General features: G+C 39.1%; 1 protein-coding gene across 1 annotated transcript in view; it reads right to left on the bottom strand.

Annotated features, from left to right (window-relative positions):
• Nucleotides 1–18,002, bottom strand: part of THOC1 (THO complex subunit 1) — a 49,711-nt gene that overhangs the window by 12,019 nt on the left and 19,690 nt on the right. The window contains exons 10-15 of the mRNA XM_004579608.3: nt 17,886–17,994; nt 15,283–15,414; nt 2,949–3,049; nt 593–659; nt 344–394; nt 182–252 (exon numbers count right to left, since the gene is read on the bottom strand). Coding sequence (XP_004579665.1) covers nt 182–252; nt 344–394; nt 593–659; nt 2,949–3,049; nt 15,283–15,414; nt 17,886–17,994 — 531 coding nt within the window. The remainder of the gene's footprint in view (nt 1–181; nt 253–343; nt 395–592; nt 660–2,948; nt 3,050–15,282; nt 15,415–17,885; nt 17,995–18,002) is intronic.

The raw sequence follows: 18,002 nt of genomic DNA, 5'->3' as shown, positions 1-18,002 counted from the left end.
TTTTACTTTTTTTTCAACAGTTAATACATATCAAATCTGAGAACTTGAAATCTGAGGTAAATAACACAAAAAGGAATAAAAAGTCTTACATTTTACATGAAATATGCTTATGCATCTGATAAGATCAACTGCACTCTGGAATGCCTTTAACTTATTTCAAAAAATATGAGTATATATTTACCTTTCTTTCACAAAACTTGGGCAGCCTTCATTTTTCCATGAGTTCCAGTTTTCTTCAGTGTTTAATATATGCTGAGAAAGATGAAGAAATAACATTTACATAGTGTAATCCTGTGAAATTTTGTGTGGCACTAAGATGATCCAGTAAATATAGATCACATACCTCTACCATCTTTGAAAATCTTTCTCCATCAGGGGGGTTTTCAGATAGTAGCTGTGATTAGAAAGAATATACTAAGCTTTCAACAACTTTCTGCATCATAGAAGTGGTTTGTAGGCAGAGAACCAAGAGGTCTTTGTGGTCTTGTACCTGAGCTTAACTTTATCCTTATTTTCCTATTTGGGGCTGAAACAAAGAAAATTCTAAATTTCCATTTTTTTCAATCATGGGTTTGTTGCACGTTGGACTTACTTGGTAGACCGATTTTGTAGTATCTTCAATCCAGAGTGATTGCTCATCAGTTAAAACATAGTTTGAACTAGAGAACAAAACAGCAGGAGCACTGAGTTACACCAATGTCTACTTAATATTAGATTTACTTATGACCTCTACAAATCTACATCACAAAGTATATAACGCAGGTTAGCTATACTGTAAATAAATGTTGAAATTGATGGGGATTTTTATTTTAATTGGAAAGTCAGATAAACAGACAGGAGGAGAAACAGAGAGGAAGATCTTCGATCCATTGATTCACTCCTTAAGTGACCACAACCGCCATAGCTGCGCCGATCCGAAGCCAGGAGCCAGGAGCTTCTTCAGATCTCCCACATGGGTGCAGGGTCCCAAGGTTTTGGGCTGTCCTCGACTGCTTTCCCAGGCCACAAGCAGAGAGCTGGATGGGAAGCAGTGCCGCTGGGATTAGAACGGGCGCCCATAAGGAATCCTGGTGTGTGCAAGGCAAGGATTTTAGCCACTAGGCTACCATGCCAGGCCCAAAACTGAAGGGGATTTTAAGTGCTAAGCTTTACCCTCAAGAGGGTTACAACCAAGGAAATAAGGCATATAAGGGATACTAAGACATTTAATCAATTAATCTGATAATGACCAAGACAACAAGTATTTCCTAAAATAAGTTTAAGATAAGACTAATTCCTCTCAGACAATACTAACAGTTTTATACAAGACACACACTGGGACAGGTATGCTCCACTCTTAAAACTCATTCAAAATATGGTAAGTTAAAAAAAAAATGCTATGGGCCAACTCATTAGTCACTATCTGCCACTCACTGAGCTCTCACTGTGCCCTCAGTGCTGCACAGATTTACATATGAATAGTAAATACAGACTACCATGTGCCAGGATTGAATTCATCATTACATTATTACTGAGTTTTCAGAACTACCTAGGCACACAGTAAGCAGAGACTACACTGCTTCTACCCTTACAGGCTCCCTGGCTGCTGTGGTCATTTAGGAAATGAACCAGCGCATGGAAAATCTATTTCTCTCTATAAATCTGCCTTCCAATACATACATACATATGTCTTTAGGAAAAGAAAAAACATTGTTAAATGTTTATTACCATGTACTACCTTGGTAAGTCTGGGAGCTGGTATTGGGGTACAGTGGGATAAGCCACCACCCGTGGCACTGGCATTCCAGAAGGAAGCACCAGCTTGAGGCATAGCTGCTTTGTTTCTGATCTAACCCCCCGCTAATGTGGAGGAGGGAGGCCCAAGAACTCGAGCCCCTGCCACACCACGTGGGAGATGGGGATGGAGTTGCAGGCTCCTGGCTTCAGCCTGGCCCAGACTTGGCTGTGGGAGGCACTTGGGGAGTGAACCTGTGGATGGAATCTCTCTCTCTCGCCCTCTTTCTGCAACTGCCTCTTGAACAAACAAAACAAAATAACAAGTCTAAAAGTGATGTGTTGAAGCCAGTAAGTGAGGACATGGGACTGAAACCCAGCAGGTAGTAAAATGAGGTTTTATTACATAACAAATGCTGCACTGGTTTACCTACTAAGCAGAAATACAATCAGTAACAAGGTTCCAGTTCAAGAAACAGGAGAAGAGGTAATGTGTGCTCTGGACAGATGGATTTAGATAGAGAACCTTATGAGGCTTTGGGATACTCTAAAGAAATTAGACCTGCTGGGCCCAGTGCAGTAGCCTAGTGTCTAAAGTCCTCACTTTGCATGTGCCAGGATCCTACTTGGGTGCCGGTTTGTGTTCTGGTTGCTCTATTTCCCATCCAGTTCCGTGCACCCACATGGGAAACCCAGAAGAAGCTCCTGGCTTTGGATTGGCTCAGCTCTGGTCATTGTGGCCACTTAGGGAGTGAGCCAGCAGATGGAAGATTTTCCTCTCTGTCTCTCCTTTTCTCTAAATTTGACTGGCCAATAAAAAATAAACATCTTTGAAAAAACAAACAAAGAAATTAGAACTGCTCTTGGCTTCTGGAATGTTGTCCACTTCTTCCAGCTATAATGTTCTAGGTGACTTCACACTTCACGACAGAGTGTTACTGGCTTAGTTTGCCAGTTAGCTTAGGAGGAGGTCTGAGTGGGGTGAGAAAGCAGCAAGGGCACTCTGCCATCAGAGACCTTCCCGCACTCAGGAAAAATAACGCCCGAGAAGCACAAAGTTCAGGACAACAGTCACAAGACAGCAGATGTGTGTTAACACTTGCTCCTTAAAACAAGTATCTACTATCTAAAAGCCCCCAATCAGCTCTACATCTGCTGCAATCAAAGTACTAGAGGGATGGAGCCCATATAAACATCTTGGGCCCAATACTTAAGAAAAATACATATTAACTTACCTTTTGAATTTGACCTGCCCTTTGAGATATTGGAATAAAATGAGATACTGCAACAGGATGTGTCGACGAAAGTTACTGTCACTCAGCTGTAAATCCATCAACTACTCAAAAAACAAGCAAACACATACACACACACAAAGAAAAGCACATTAAAATAAATTTTGCCAAAGATACATATTATCTTACTACATAGAAAAGGAAAGTTCCAATTCAACCAAAAAATTTGAGAGTGCCGCTGTATGTGAGGTCTTACTGAACAATCCCAAGGCAGAGAAGCAAAAGTTTCATTCTGATTCCTTGGCTATTTTATGCTATGATATATATTCATGTTGGCAGATAACAGGTTCTGTCTGTGGTCTTAGCAAAAAGACAAAATAAGACGGATATATAACAGATCAAATTATGGCCGTCACAGTCTCACATTTAAACAATGGCTAAACGGGATGTCCAACGGATAAACAAGCATTAACATCAAGGGTGATCAACCTATAAAGTAGTGCTCTTAATAAACAAGGAATGAGAGGTGGAGAATCATCTGTGAATTAAATGGCCCTTGTCAGATTTTAGCAAACATTACATCATACTGTATTATCACAGACTGTGGTTCAGAAAGGACTTGGAGGTCATTCATGAGGAAACTTCTTCAAGAACTCTGCCCTTTGGCTTGCTCTACTATGACAATGACTGCCCCTGATTGAAGGAAAGTCACTCTGATTATCTCCATTGAGCAGTGAAGAAAACCTGGAGTTTCTATTGGCCAACACATGATGGTTCTGCCTTCCAGACCAAGAGCACCAGTTGGAGGTCACCTTCTTCTGTATGAATTGTGACAGCTGGAGTCCTGGCAACAGTTTCAGTTTCATTTTCCAAGTTCCATTTGCTCTGCCTCAAGCAGTATGTTCCTATCTGGTCACATAGCCTAACAGACTATCTATTTTATTCACTGGCAACCCCTTCTGCAATGCTGGTTCTTTCAACCGCATCGTAGGAAAGGTCTGAACAATTTCTGGTCAGATTTTCATCACCTTTAGAAGTTGAGTATTTGATTCTGTTATTTCCCATATTAATTCTTCCATTCCAGACTGGCATATGTGAATGATGTGTCATGAGTCTTTCTTTTCTCCAATTCTTGCATGACTTTACAATTCAATCCAGGCTCTCGGTTTCCTAAGGTTAACCCCACTGAATTACACACCCTTTAGTTTGGCCGTCCAGCATGTGGCCACAGCTAGTCCTAGTGATAACCTAAGCCATCCTGCCTCTCAAGTTTTAACTCACAGTCCTATCTCACAACCTTTTATCATTCTCGAGTATCTCTCAGTTGCTCCCCAAACACCTAATATTTAATTTTTACTGATACCTGATGTCTGCCGAACTCTATTCTCTGCCTGTTAGTCTTCGCTCTTCATTACAACCCTATTTTAGCACTGAGGTCAGTAACCTTTACTAAAGAGCCAAATAAACAGCAAACGTATTTAGGCTTTGATGGCCAAGAAGTACATTATGGATAGTATGCTGGCACCTATGTAAACATTTAAAATTTTTTTTTTATTTATTTTTATTGGAAAGGCACTCATACAGACAGGAGGAGATACATAAAGATCTGCTGTCGGGCCCGGCAGCGTGGCCTAGCGGCTAAAGTCCTCACCTTGAAAGCCCCGGGATCCCATATGGGCGCCAGTTCTAATCCCGGCAGCTCCACTTCCCATCCAGCTTCCTGCTTGTGGCCTGGGAAAGCAGTTGAGGACGGCCCAATGCATTGGGACACTGCGCCCGCATGGGAGACCCGGAAGAGGTTCCAGGTTCCCGGCTTTGGATCGGCGCGCACCGGCCCGTTGCGGCTCACTTGGGGAGTGAATCATCGGGCGGAGGATCTTCCTCTCTGTCTCTCCTCCTCTCTGTATATCTGGCTGTAATAAAAATAAATCTTTAAAAAAAAAAAAAATCTGCTGTCTGCTGGTTTACTGTCTAAGTGGCCGCAACAGCCGGAGCTGAGCTGTTCCAAATCCAGGAGCCAGGAGCCTCTTCCGTGTCTCCCAAGCAGGGGCAGGGTCCCAAGGCTTTGGGCCATCCTTGACTGCTCTTCCAGGGCACTAGCAGGGAGCTGGACAGAAGTGGAGCAGCTAGGACACAAACCGGCCCCCATTTGGGATCCAAGCACATGTATCGCAAGGATTTAACCACTAGGCTACTGGGCTAGACCCTTAACATTTAAAATGTAACAGGAGCCAACAGTGTGGTTTTGTAGATGAAGCTGCTGTCAGTACTGCCATTACCCTGCATGGAAGCCGCTGTGAGTCCTGGCTGCTCCACTTCTACCTCCATGCTAATACACCTGGGGAAGGCAATGGAAGATGGCCTAAGTGCTTGAGCTCCTGTTACCCTACGAGAAACCTGGAGGAAGCTCCTCAAGATTTATGCTTTTTAAGGGTCAAGAAATATCTTTCCCTACCCCAAATTCACAGATCTCGTACACATCTTTTTCTGAATACTTAAACCTTCTGCTTGTCTCACTTGGCTTCCAATTACCTTAAAATTATCTTTGTTCAAGGTCTCAGACATAGACTATTAATATTTTTTTCATATTAATTTTTCCATATAAATTGAGCAAATTAAGAATAATTTCATCCTTTCATTAATTTGCAATGCAACCTTTCATATACCAAGCCTTCCTACGACTAGGGTTTTCTACTTCATATTCTAGTTTTTTTTCCTTCCTTACATCTGAACTAGTAACCTTATTTTCTTAGTATAGTTTTTGGGTCTTATTATCGTATCTTCAATTTTTTCTCATTCTTGATTCTCTACTTTTCCATTAAAACTTTAAAACTTCTTGAGTTCGTTCACAGTCATTTGAGTGTTCATTAAATACAGTGAATTTATAGTTAAACTGTGGGAGACATGGCACTGGGCCTTCTTGATATATATATATATAGAGAGAGAGAGAGAGAGAGCGCAATAATTTTCCATTTGTATATTTTTCTCTATGAAGATTACCCTTAGGTATTAGAGCTGCCACCACTACTTTGAATAATTTTTCATAACTGTCAACTCAAAGGAACACTAGTGATGTTTCTTGTAACCCTGCTGAAGCATCATTAGCTCTAATGGTTGGTTCTCCTGCAATTTTTCTACACACCATGAGTTTGGTCTTTTCTTTCCAATACTTTCCAAGTTTATTTCTTAGTTCTTTCATTACATTGCTGAAAAAAACATGGATAGCAGACATCCATGTGTTGTTCCTGAACTTACTGTGAACACTTCTTTTCAAGTTTGGTCATGATGTTTGATGTATGCCATATAATTTATAATCAATCTCCTATGTCAATTCATAGAACATTTCCTTCTACTTCTGATTTATGTAATATGTGGCTTTATTAAATTCTTGGATTCTAAAACAACTTGCAGTTTCAAGTTTTTGGATGTGCTAAATTTTTTAAAATTTTACCTTTTATTATTATTATTTTATGATGCAGTTTCATAGACCCTGGGATATCATTTATGCCCCCCCTTCATTGGGTTCCCCTATATCATTACTATCATATAGTTCTTCATAAATAGTCATAGGCCCATCATTGCAGGCATGGACAATGGCAGAATGTCCAGCATCCTATTGTCAAGATAGAGTAAATAGTTTCATTGGAAGTCCATCTTTAGTCTGGAAGTAGAGATGCATACTACATTGTATCCTCACATCTGGATATGACAGTCTCCATTACACAGTTACTATACATCCCCTTAAATGAAAGCCACAATATAAAATCAACAGGAAGAAAAAAAGAAATTAACAATAATGAAGTTAAATAATATGCTATTGCATGACTAGTGTCACTGAAGAAATGAAAATCAAGAACCTTCTTGAAGAAAATGATGCTACTGTAAAATCTATGAGTCACTGAAGAATTTAATCAGAACAAAGTTGGAGAGATGAAATTAACAAAAAAAATCAAAATCCATGAGATATAGTTTCCGCTGATCATTGTTGTGAGATATGTCTTCTGGAGGTAACAAATAGATGGGTTTTGTTTTTTTAATCCAGTGTACTTATCTATGATGTTTGATTGATGAGCTTAAGTCATTTACATTCAGGGTTAATATGCATGGATTGATCCCGTCATTTTGGAATGGGTTGTTTATTGATTGAGTCTTCTGTTGTTATTTTACCGTGACGTTCTTCACATCTGCCTATGGTTTTGGTGGGCGATATTCCTCTTCTCTGTCAAGAGAACATCTTTAAGTATCATTTGTAGGACAGGTTTGGAAGAGGCATATTCTTTTAAATTTTCTTGAATGTGGAAGAATTTTATTTCATTTCAAAGACAAAGGAAAGCTTTGCTGGGTACGTTATCCTGGACCCACAATTTTATGTTTTTAGAATTGGGAATATGTTACTCCATTCTTTCTGTCATTTCTTGTGAGAGGTCAGCTGTGAGTTTGATTGGGGTTCCTCTATATGTCACTTGATTTTTTTCACATGCACATCTAAGACTTTTTACCTTATTTTTGATTGAAGAGAGCTTGATTATCATGTGTCATGGTAAAGATCACTTTTGGTCAAGCCTGATGGGAGTTCTGTGGCCCTCCTGGATGTTGTTTCCCAATTCTTTCTCCAGATTAGGGAAATTTTCCCTTATTTAATTAAATACACCTTTGATCTCAGTTTCTCTTTCTGCATCTTCTGGGACTTCCATAACTCTTATATTTGGTCTTTTAATTCTTGAATACGTTTTTTGGTTTGATCCAGCTCTGCTTCCAGCTTCTTGTTTATTTCCCCCGGTGACAGGAAAATATTTTCTGATTTTGAGATTCTGTCTTCTGCCTCCTTCATTCTATTTTGGAGACTCTCCACTGTACTTTTAATTTGCTCCATTTTATTCTTAATTTCTAATATATCAGCTTTCATTTGATTCATTTCCTGTGTGACATATTCCTTAAATTCGTTAAATGCCTGCTTTACATGCTTCTCGCTGTTGATAAGAAGTTTAAAACAAGTGTTTTGAATTCTGTGTGCCCCATTTTCTCGATGTCTTCCTCAGTTAACTCTGAGGTAGGAAAAGGCTTTTGCTCCTTTGTAGGGGAGTCTTTAGTAATATTCATTGTGCCTTTGTCTCTTCTTTTGCTCTTTATCATTGTAATTCTGGTTAGCAGATTCTTTCCCTTGGAGCAGGTTTCTTAGCTGTGTCATCCACAGGTCTACAGTTCAATTTTACTTACGGCAGTTGGTACATGGCTCTTTGTTTGCAGTGACTTGTGCCACTCCTTCCAACAAGTTCCAGGTCTGGGTTCTTATGTTAGATTTCTAACATGGTCTCTGCAGCCCCAGCTCACCAGTCTCAATCCAGTGATACCGTGCTGAGGCTGCACTATTGTCTGTACAACCAACCTTTCTCCCATTTCCAGTTGGAGCAGGTGCCAGGATTAGGGAGACACCAGGTGTCCTATATAGCTAGGTTGTTGGTGCTGCTAATCTTAGCAGAACCTGTTGGCTGTTAGGTCTGAGAGCCACAGGGACCTATTTTGACCCGTACAATGCCATAGTCAGTGTTATTATCCTGTAGGACCAGTGCAATCCACTGAACTCAGTGAGTTCTCACCGAGCTCAGCAAATGTGCAGCTCACTGTTGTCCCTGTAGTCTTAAAGTCTTTGCCACACCATACAGAAAGGTGCATGATGTGCCACTACTACAGTTCTTGATCTGCTGGCTGTCAGGTTTGAGGGTTACCTGTACCTATCTTGGGTGGAACCTGTAGGATGCCATGATGTTGCAGTTCACTCAGCCAGAAATGAGTTCATTCTCAGCTCAGAGCATTTGCAGTCCTTTCCCTAGGCTTTGCCTCCTTGAACAAAATGGCACATGATTTGGCTCCAGGGGGTGGACTGGACTGTGAAATCCACCCTGTTCCTGCACTGCCTGTCTGGGATCTGCCACCCTGTCTCTGCTTCTGATCAAATCAAACAGACCAGCAGGACGGGCAGTTCTTTGTCTGGGTTTACCTCTGGAGCTCCTGGTGAATGTCCTTTCCCATCTTGTTGCTGGTGGAGTTCCAGCTGCCGCTGCAATTCAAATCACTACTTGCTGAATGCTGCTGGGCTATCAGTCACTGCAATGCCACACGGTTGTTTTTGCTGCTTTCCTGTGTCTGTCAATCTCCAGGTACCCTTCTGCTGTTGTTCTGTCCTCTCCTATGTCCTGGAATGTGCCTTCTCTGCTTCACACTGGCTAATGTTTTTCTGATGTGCTAATTTAATACTACATTAATCTTTTTAGTGTTGAACACATTCCTAGAATCCTTTACTTAAGATTAATTTGTATTAAAACTTTTTTATTTGCTGTTTTTAAGTGACACACACACATATGCTTCTCCTTGCTTATCTCTGTTGGAATTTTACTTAAATGTTGGGAATTTCTGGAGCAGGCATAGTGGCTTATCATGTTAATCCTCTGCCTGCAGCGCTGGCATCCCATATGGACACCCACTAGAGTCCTGGCTGCTCCACTGCCAAACCAGCTTCATGTTATTGCTGGGAAAGTAGGGGTGGATGGCCCAAAATCTTGGGACCTTGCACCCACATGGGAGATGCCTAAGAAACTCCTGGCTTCAGATCAGAACAGCTCTGGCTATTGTGGCCATCTCGGGAATGTACCAGTGGATGGAACATTCTTCTCTCTGTAAATCTGCCTTTCCAATAAAAATAAATAAGTACAATTATAGATGTGCCAAAGTATCATAATTTTACAAGTTTTGCTTAACGTATTTTGAGGATCTATTACTAAGCATATCCAAGTTCATGGCATCCTCTTGGTGGTTTGTTCTTTTGCCAATTAACCTATTCATGCTTTATCTATTATGTAGCTTCTTTCTGCTGGAGTAAGCCTGGTATGTCTCTTTCCATCCGGATATTTCTACCATTTTAAATAGTTTTGTTATATATTTATTGTGGGTATAAACCATCACATGCTCCATTCTTTTCTTTTCCATATTAGTTTTAATCTTCCCAGGTCAGTTTTTTTTTTATTCTTAATGCAAATCAACTGAGATCTATGGATCAACACATCCTAGGTGAAACAGGAAGGGAAGATTCTCAGAAACAGAAGTCATTAAAAGAAACTGCTGCCTCCTGGAAGACAAAGACACCATGAAAATCGGATGCCTGGACGCTCAGATAATTCGGGAAGATGAGGACAGGTGTTTTAGTGAGGTAGGCAATCAAAAGGAATATGTCTACCTCTACCTTCTTATCTAAGCTGGGTGAGAATATCTTGTTTCCTAAACTGTTTTTGTACAATCTCCAGTCTGCCTAATAATTTAAGAATTTTCTCTGTAACTGTGTGCTAGGCTCACTTTTTTTTATTTGTGTGAAAGCTTATGTACATTGTGTTAAGGTGTGGGAAACTGGCAATGACTTTTTCTGACGTGAAAGCTGTGAGACTGCAGGGCTGCATCTCTCTCTCTCTCTCTCTTTCTCTCTCTCTCTCTCTCTTTCTCTCTCTCTCTCTCTCATACACACACGCACACACACACCCCCAACAAAACAGCCATGGAAATAAACTGATTATACAGTTTCTATTGTTTACAACTTTGATCCTCTGCTCATACTGTGGCTTGAGATATTTCTAGAAAAGTATAAAGGCTCTTAGGTATACCGATTTTCCCTTTCAAATTAGTTAAAGGTACTACTAAATTCTTATTATAACTTTAAGTGAGGTGTTAAGAACCTCTCCAGACAATTCAAGCCTGAATTCCAAGTATTTTGAATGCACCCATTTTTTCTTAGACTGGTGGAAAATATATAGGTTCAATAGGCATGTTTATAAACAAAAGGCATGAATTAAACTTTTAAATTTTCACAAATGATTTAGCACCTATATTAGGGTTTAAAAGACTACCTATAAAATTTTTCAGCAGGTATAGGTACTTTCCATACAGTTTAATCAATTCAAGTAAAGTTAGTTCTAACAAGGGAAAAAATGTATAGTTATATAAACACAAATATATTAATTTACACATTTCCCAATAATTCTTTTTAAAACTTAAAAATAAAGAAGTCACTAAGAATATGAAAAGTGACTTTAATCATGACATAGAGATATACGTGTAGGTAGGGGCTGTTCTCAATTCTATCCTGTAACAAGAAAGTATTTTAGAGTAACAAACTAAAAGATTTCAAGAAAACTGCTGCACTAATATTTGTTGTTTTTAAAGATTTATTTTTTTATTACAAAGTCAGATATACAGAGAGGAGGAGAGACAGAGAGGAAGATCTTCTGTCTGATGATTCACTGCCTAACTGAGCACAACTGCCAGTACTTTGCCTATCCGAAGCCAGGAGCCAGGAACTTCTTCCAGGTCTCCCACATGGCTGCAGAGTCCCAAGTCTTTGGGCTGTCCTCGACTGCTTTCCCAGGCCACAGGCAAGGAGCTGGATGGGAAGTGGAGCTGCCGGGATTAGAACCAGTGCCTATATGGGCATGTTCAAGGCGAGGACTTTAACCACTACGCTATCACGCCGGGCCCTGCAGCAATATTTGTAAGGAGACTAAAGAGAAATGTAATATCGCTCAGTAAATTAAATAACAAAAGTATTTATTTTGACCCAAATTCTAATAATACTGATCAGTATTAAATAATCTGTGCAATTTGATATTTCTAAGTTTTGAATTTAAAAGCAGCTTTGTGCTTTCAAAAAATTTAAGAATTAAAAACCACAAATATGGAATTTTAATATAAGACTTCTGACTTCAAAAGGTTACATTAGGGCCCAGCACGGTGGCCTACCAGCTAAAGTCCTCGCCTTGAACAGACCAGGATCCCATATGGGTCCTGGTTATAATCCTGGCCAGTGGCCCCACTTTGCATCCAGCTCCCTGCCTGTGGCCTGGGAAAGCAGTCGAGGATGGCCCAAAGCCTTGGGACCCTACACCTGCATGGGAGATCTGGATGAAGCTCCTGGCTCCTGGGTTCGATCGGCTCAGCTCCAGCTGTTACGGTCACTTGGGGAGCGAATCAACAGACAGATCTTCCTCTTTCTCGCCTACTCTCTGTACATCTGACTTTCCAATAAAAATAAATAAATCTTAAAAAAAAGAGGCCATATTAAAAACTTTATTAACTGGAACTTTCCAAATAATCTAGGCCCCAAATTCAGAGTTAACCTGGCAAGGTAGCTATTGTACCCTGGTTATCTTCAATCTTCCCTAAATGGGGTAACATCAAAGAAGTTACTTTCTTATATTCGTTGTACAACCCTGAGTTGACTCATACATAAAATGGGAATTCTAAAAAGAAAATTAAGCAGGATGGTGTGTGTGCTACAGATTTTCCTGTTGCATGAATTAGGCAGGATGGCCTTTTGGGGGTCCTGAGATTTATAATCCCACACAAGGTACTTCATGTATAGAAATGCTTAGTGGTTGCTTTTGGTGCAGCAGCAAAGTCAATTAAAATGCAGCATATTTTCAATACTATAGGTACTGCATACATTTACAAATATGAAAAATAACTTGTCTCTAAACCAAGTTGTTGCTTAAGAGGCAATAAAAATGACGAATATGCAGAAAACCATGTTTTAGAACTTTTTAGTAAAATTTTCAGTTATTTCTTTTTTCATCTTTCTCCAAGCTGTTTTAAACTCCCTCATGTCATTAATTAATGAAATTCAGGGTTAAACTCAAAGCTCACAGGATTCAGACAAGCACAGGTCTGATAAAATGGATTAAGAATGAGTCGATATTACATCAATCTTACATTGAAATGTGGAGATTTCTCTTGAAATTGTTAGCACTTGTTGTACATTGTTAAATATCCTTAAGAAATGTTCTTTGTTCAAAAAAATTCTAACCTTTTAAGATGCTCAGGGTTTTGAGCAGTTGTTATGTCCTGAGAAATGCAACATTATGACATCTGTTAGTACTACTCACTGCTTTGTTTTATAGCTCTTTCCCCTGGTGATAATATATAATTTGACACTTGAGATTTGAGCTTCTCTTCCTCTGTTCTACACAAGTTTTGAATTTTTTTTCTTTAATCGAAATAATAAATACAGTTGAACTTTTAAAGATCTAATCTAAAAATCTCTCCCTTAGGTTAATTATATCAGTTCTAGGTGTTAAGTGCTGACAAATTTGCAATCAATTCTGCCTTGCTTTATATTCCTTTTCTCCCCTCTTTCTGTTGGATTTAGAAAGCAGTTTTTCCTTACTGTGCATCATCCCCCGCCTAATCTCTGAAAATTACAGATTGGTTTTGTTTTGATGGTTACTCATTTAACATACGTAAAATCTAAAGTTATTCAGTATCCCTTTCTTCCTCCTGAAGATTACAAAGGAGTAGTGAGTTTAAGTTTCTCAGTAATTATCTGTCTTCCCTTCTCATACTGTCATCTAGTTGTTTCACACTGTTTTTAAAACTTTGCTTTTATAGCCAATAGTAAACTTATTATCATACTTTTCAATTTTTGTGCTCACCATTGCTTGTGTATCCCATTCCTTTCTTATGGATTCAATTTCCTTCTTCCTGAAGAACATCCACTAGTAGTTTTTTCAAAATGAGGGTCCTTGAATGGTAGGTTTTCCCAGTCTTTGAATATATATGTCCTTTGTTCATTAGTAGTCTTAAATGCATTTATCTGGGTCAAAAATTCTATACTGACATCTATTTCCTCAGCATTTCACTTTTCTGCAGTCTTCTTGTATTGATGGCTTATCTGTTAGGAATCTGCGGATAGTCAAATCTCTGCTTCTTCCCAGTGTATTTTTCTGCTTTCCTTTGATGACTTCTAAGGGCTTTTCTTTTCCCTCTGTATCCCTGAAGCTACAGCATGAAGTATTGCAGTGTAGGTTTAACTTTATTCTACTTGGTCAGCCGAAGTACACTTTCAATCTGAGGGAGTGGTATTTTCTTAAATTACTTCCAGAACAGTTTCTACATCATCCCTCAATTTTGTTTAGAAAACCTACTAGAAAGATGTTAGAAATTCTCAGCCTATGCACCATGGGTTTTAGCTGCTTTATCACAAACAAACAAAAACTACCTCTCTGTGCTACATTCCGGATGATGCTCTTATCACTATCTTGAGTTCAGCAGCTTTCTTCATCTTTATGTCCAATCTACAGTTTAATTCTGGGTGTGTGCACTGGTTTCAATGGTCACATTTTTTTATTTTCACAACTCCCAAATAAAAGGCTGTACCAACTGTTATTTCACTTCTGCCTGTTTGCCTTATGATTTCTTCTTCTTAACTCCTGAGTATCCAAAATACAAAGTCTTGATGGGGCTGCGTATTTCATCACAGACATACACATATCCCAGTAGCCAATTTTGCTGAAGATCTTTCACTGGAATTCTTTACAGATTTTGGAATTGTAATGCGTCAGAGAGCTTTGAATTGGAGGTTTTTCTTTTATATGTACACTTTCCTCCTCTCCTTCTGGATGTACACCCTCCCTGGCCTAGCAGTCTTTGCATTTGCTGTCACCGGGGCTGATGATGACTTTTTGGAGCTGCTCTTCTGTCAGCACGCAGGGGAGACCCACGTATCCAGTCACTGACAAGCAGATGAACACCAAACTGGTCTTCTCACAAACTACTGCCCCTGGCACAAGATTCGCAATATGCTTTTCTTAAGTGGGTAAACTTCTACCACATTCCTGGTTTCAAACAGTGTATCTGGCTCTGGCTCCTTCTTCCACAAGGAGCAGATCTGGTTTCCACTATTTGTAAACCAACTCTTGCTGCCTCCACCTGGCTTTGAATACAGTTCAGCAGGCCAAGGCTTCGGTTTCACTTACTTCATGACATTTCTGGTCCTTGAAGACACTTATCTTGTTTCTGGAGGCCCAGCTTTGCCTTTTTGCTTTTCTCTTTTTATATTTTATCTGTCATGGCTATGTGTTTGGAGAAAAGGGAGTTGAAACACAAACTCCATGTGCCATCTTGACTAGAAATTTAAACAATCCTTTAAATTTGAACAAAATGGCTTATTAAAATGCATTATTAACAGGAATCTTTCAAAAACCCTTATTTGTACCTAGATAATAGTCATAAAATATTTTCACAGATGCATATTAAATCCTAATTTGAAGTCTAAAATATAAACACATTTGAAAACGATTTAAATGTTTACTCTAAAATATGTCTACAAAATAGATTTATAGTAAAACAACTTCTTTCACTTTTGAAATCATATTGACCCTACCTGTGCAAGGGACAAACAGAATTATCAAACTAAAATTTATCAGCTGTAATTAAGAAGCATTTCTATTGTCCTTAACTTGAAGACTATCAATTAAATATTAAAAAGGAAATTATGTCTAGTAGAGAAGCAAATTCATACCTTTTCACTTGTTAAAAATTTTGCAAAATATACATGTTCTCCTCCTGTTTTCAATTCCTCCATCTTTTTCCTTGAAGCCTGAGTATCATCTAATTTATAACTTTTAAAAACTGCTAAAACTTCTTCAGAATACTGCAAAGTAAAAATATTAGTTTTACTTAGCACTGGTGAAAAAATTTGCTTACTGCTTTTCTATATCAAAATGTCTAGAATTTACTCTCAACGAATGAAAAATGTATATTGTAAAACATAAGTAAAAACTGTCAGAGCAAAAAAAAGTTACAACTATTTTCTATCAGAATTCATTGTACTATAAAAGTAGAAATAAACTGTTTATTCCAGCAGAAATAGAATTTTTTACCCAGTCTGTGAAAGAGATAGAGAAAGGAATGATTTGAGAGGAAAACCTGTACCTTGGCACGTGTGGGGACTGGTTTCAGCATACAGCCACAGAGGCAGCAAATCTGAGCGCTCATCAATCTTACGTAAAAAGGCATCATTTTCACATATAACCTAAACACATGCTTCCATATACTTTCATTTTTTGATACTTATGTAGTATCAAATACAATGTATCTTCAAGGAATAACAAAGAAAAAAAATCTATACATATTCAGTACAGATGCAATTTTTCATGGCCCTCAATATTTTCTAGTACAGAGGGTAGAATCTACAGAAGCAGTCCGCATGGACAAAGAGGCCCAACTGCAGTTTAACCAATGAAATTGCTTCACCAGCTGTGGAAATTTTAAAAAATTTCTTGTGCGACCAAACATGTCAAGTTCTGGCTAGTCAGAAAACTGTGAGGACCTATCACTACACTTAATGTGGATGGATGTCTCCCCACCGCCCAACAGCATATTTAGACAAAGCTATGAAAAAAACCACAGTGACAGACATTTGGCTTAGTGGTTCAAGTACCAACATCCCATGCTGGCGCTCCCAGGTTTGTCTCCTGGTTACAGCTTCCTGCTCAGAGCACCCTGGGAGCAACCATGGTCCCAGTGGTTGGGTTTGTGATATTCACCACTGCAGGCACTTAGGGAGTACACCAGTGGATGGGAGCTCTCCCTCCCTGTGTCTCTGCGCCTCAAGTAAGTAAAATAAAATAACAGGTGAATATTCATTTTCATGGTTAAGGTCTAGGTTCCATCCTGGAGTCTGGATTTGATATTTAGTTCCTGAGTCTAGCTTCCTAAGGTCAACATATATGGTATAAGGAACTCTGCTCCAGTCACATGCAAGAGACTTACCTTAAGTCCCAGCTCCCTACTGTGTCCTGGCCCTGTTCCAGCCACTGAAGGCAACTGGGGAGCAAACCTGTCCCTCTCCTCAATAAGAATTATTATTATTAATTTGTTTTTATTTGAAACACAGTTACAGAAAGATGGAGAGATCTTCTATCCATTGGTTCACTCCCAAAATGGCCACAACAACCAGAACTGAGCTGATTTGAAACCCAGGGCTTTAGTGAAGTCTCCCCTGTGTGTGCAGAGGATAAAGCACTTGGATTATCTTTTGCTGGTGTCCCAGGTCACCAACAGGGAGTTATATCGGAAGTAGAGCACCTGAGACTCAAACTGACACCCACATGGAATGCTAGCAGCTTGACAGAAGTTTAGCCTACCAACCACAACAAACTAACTAACTAACTAAATATTTTGAAAAATTTAGAAACCTGATAATAAACATTAAGCTTTTACTTAAAACTATTTCCCCCCAAAGTTACAGAGAAGGGAAAAAGAAACAAAAGAGACAGAGATCCATCTATTTTGGGTTTATTTCCCAGTGGTCTCAGTAGCTGGGGCTAAGCCAGGCTGAAGCCAGGAGCCTGGAACTCCATTCAGGTCCCCAAGGGAGTGGCAGGGGTCCAAATACTTAAGACATTCTCAGCTGATTTTCTGGAACAGCCAGAATTTGTACTGGTGCTCATCTGGGATGCCAGTGACATGAATGGTGGCTCAACCCGCTGCTATACAAGAGCAGCCCCACACTATGCTAGTTTGGGAGTCACCTACTTTCTTGGATTTTGATAACGACAATGGATAAGTAATGATTACTTTAAAAAATAAGCATAGAGAATTCTTCCAAAAGTAAGATGGCAAACTTATTTTGTCAAAGATTGCCAAAGATTTAGACTCTTCAGTCCAAATAATCTTAATTCTAACTTTTCAAGTAGGTCTTCTTGGCAGAACAGATGTTAAGTATTAAATGCATGGCTGAGATTCCAATACATCTCTGGTTTATAAAGTTTACAAAGCAGCAGGTTTTATCTGGCAAGACCATAGTTTTCAGGGTCCTGTCTTACAACAAGAGCTAAAATGACTATGCAAAAATACAATGTTTAAAAAAAAAAAAAATACAATGTTTTGGGGGAAAAATAATTATCAATTTATGTTGAAAAACACCAGAGCCGTAACTAATAACTTCTAAATCCCCTAATTACTTAGAAAATACTCCACAAAATCAGTGGTTTAAATACCAATTTACAACTTAGCCTCCTGTATATGACAAAACATATGTAAAAACCTAAGGTGAACAATCATTTAGTTTTGCCAGTACCTATCTATATTGGCTTTCTGATAGTCGGAATGGCAACTCACCTTAAGAAAAGTTTTCCATGAAACCTTCTCATAGCATTGCACAGGGTTCCTGAAGTAATCCTGAAGTGACCAGAATTTTCGATACAGGTTGTAATCGATTGGGATGGAGCTAACAAA

This window comes from Ochotona princeps, chromosome 18 (genome assembly GCF_030435755.1).
Source record: "Ochotona princeps isolate mOchPri1 chromosome 18, mOchPri1.hap1, whole genome shotgun sequence".
In the NCBI taxonomy this organism is placed as follows: Eukaryota; Metazoa; Chordata; class Mammalia; order Lagomorpha; family Ochotonidae; genus Ochotona; species Ochotona princeps.
Note: the sequence above shows the minus strand (reverse complement) of the source record. Positions and strands in the feature narration are given on the sequence as shown.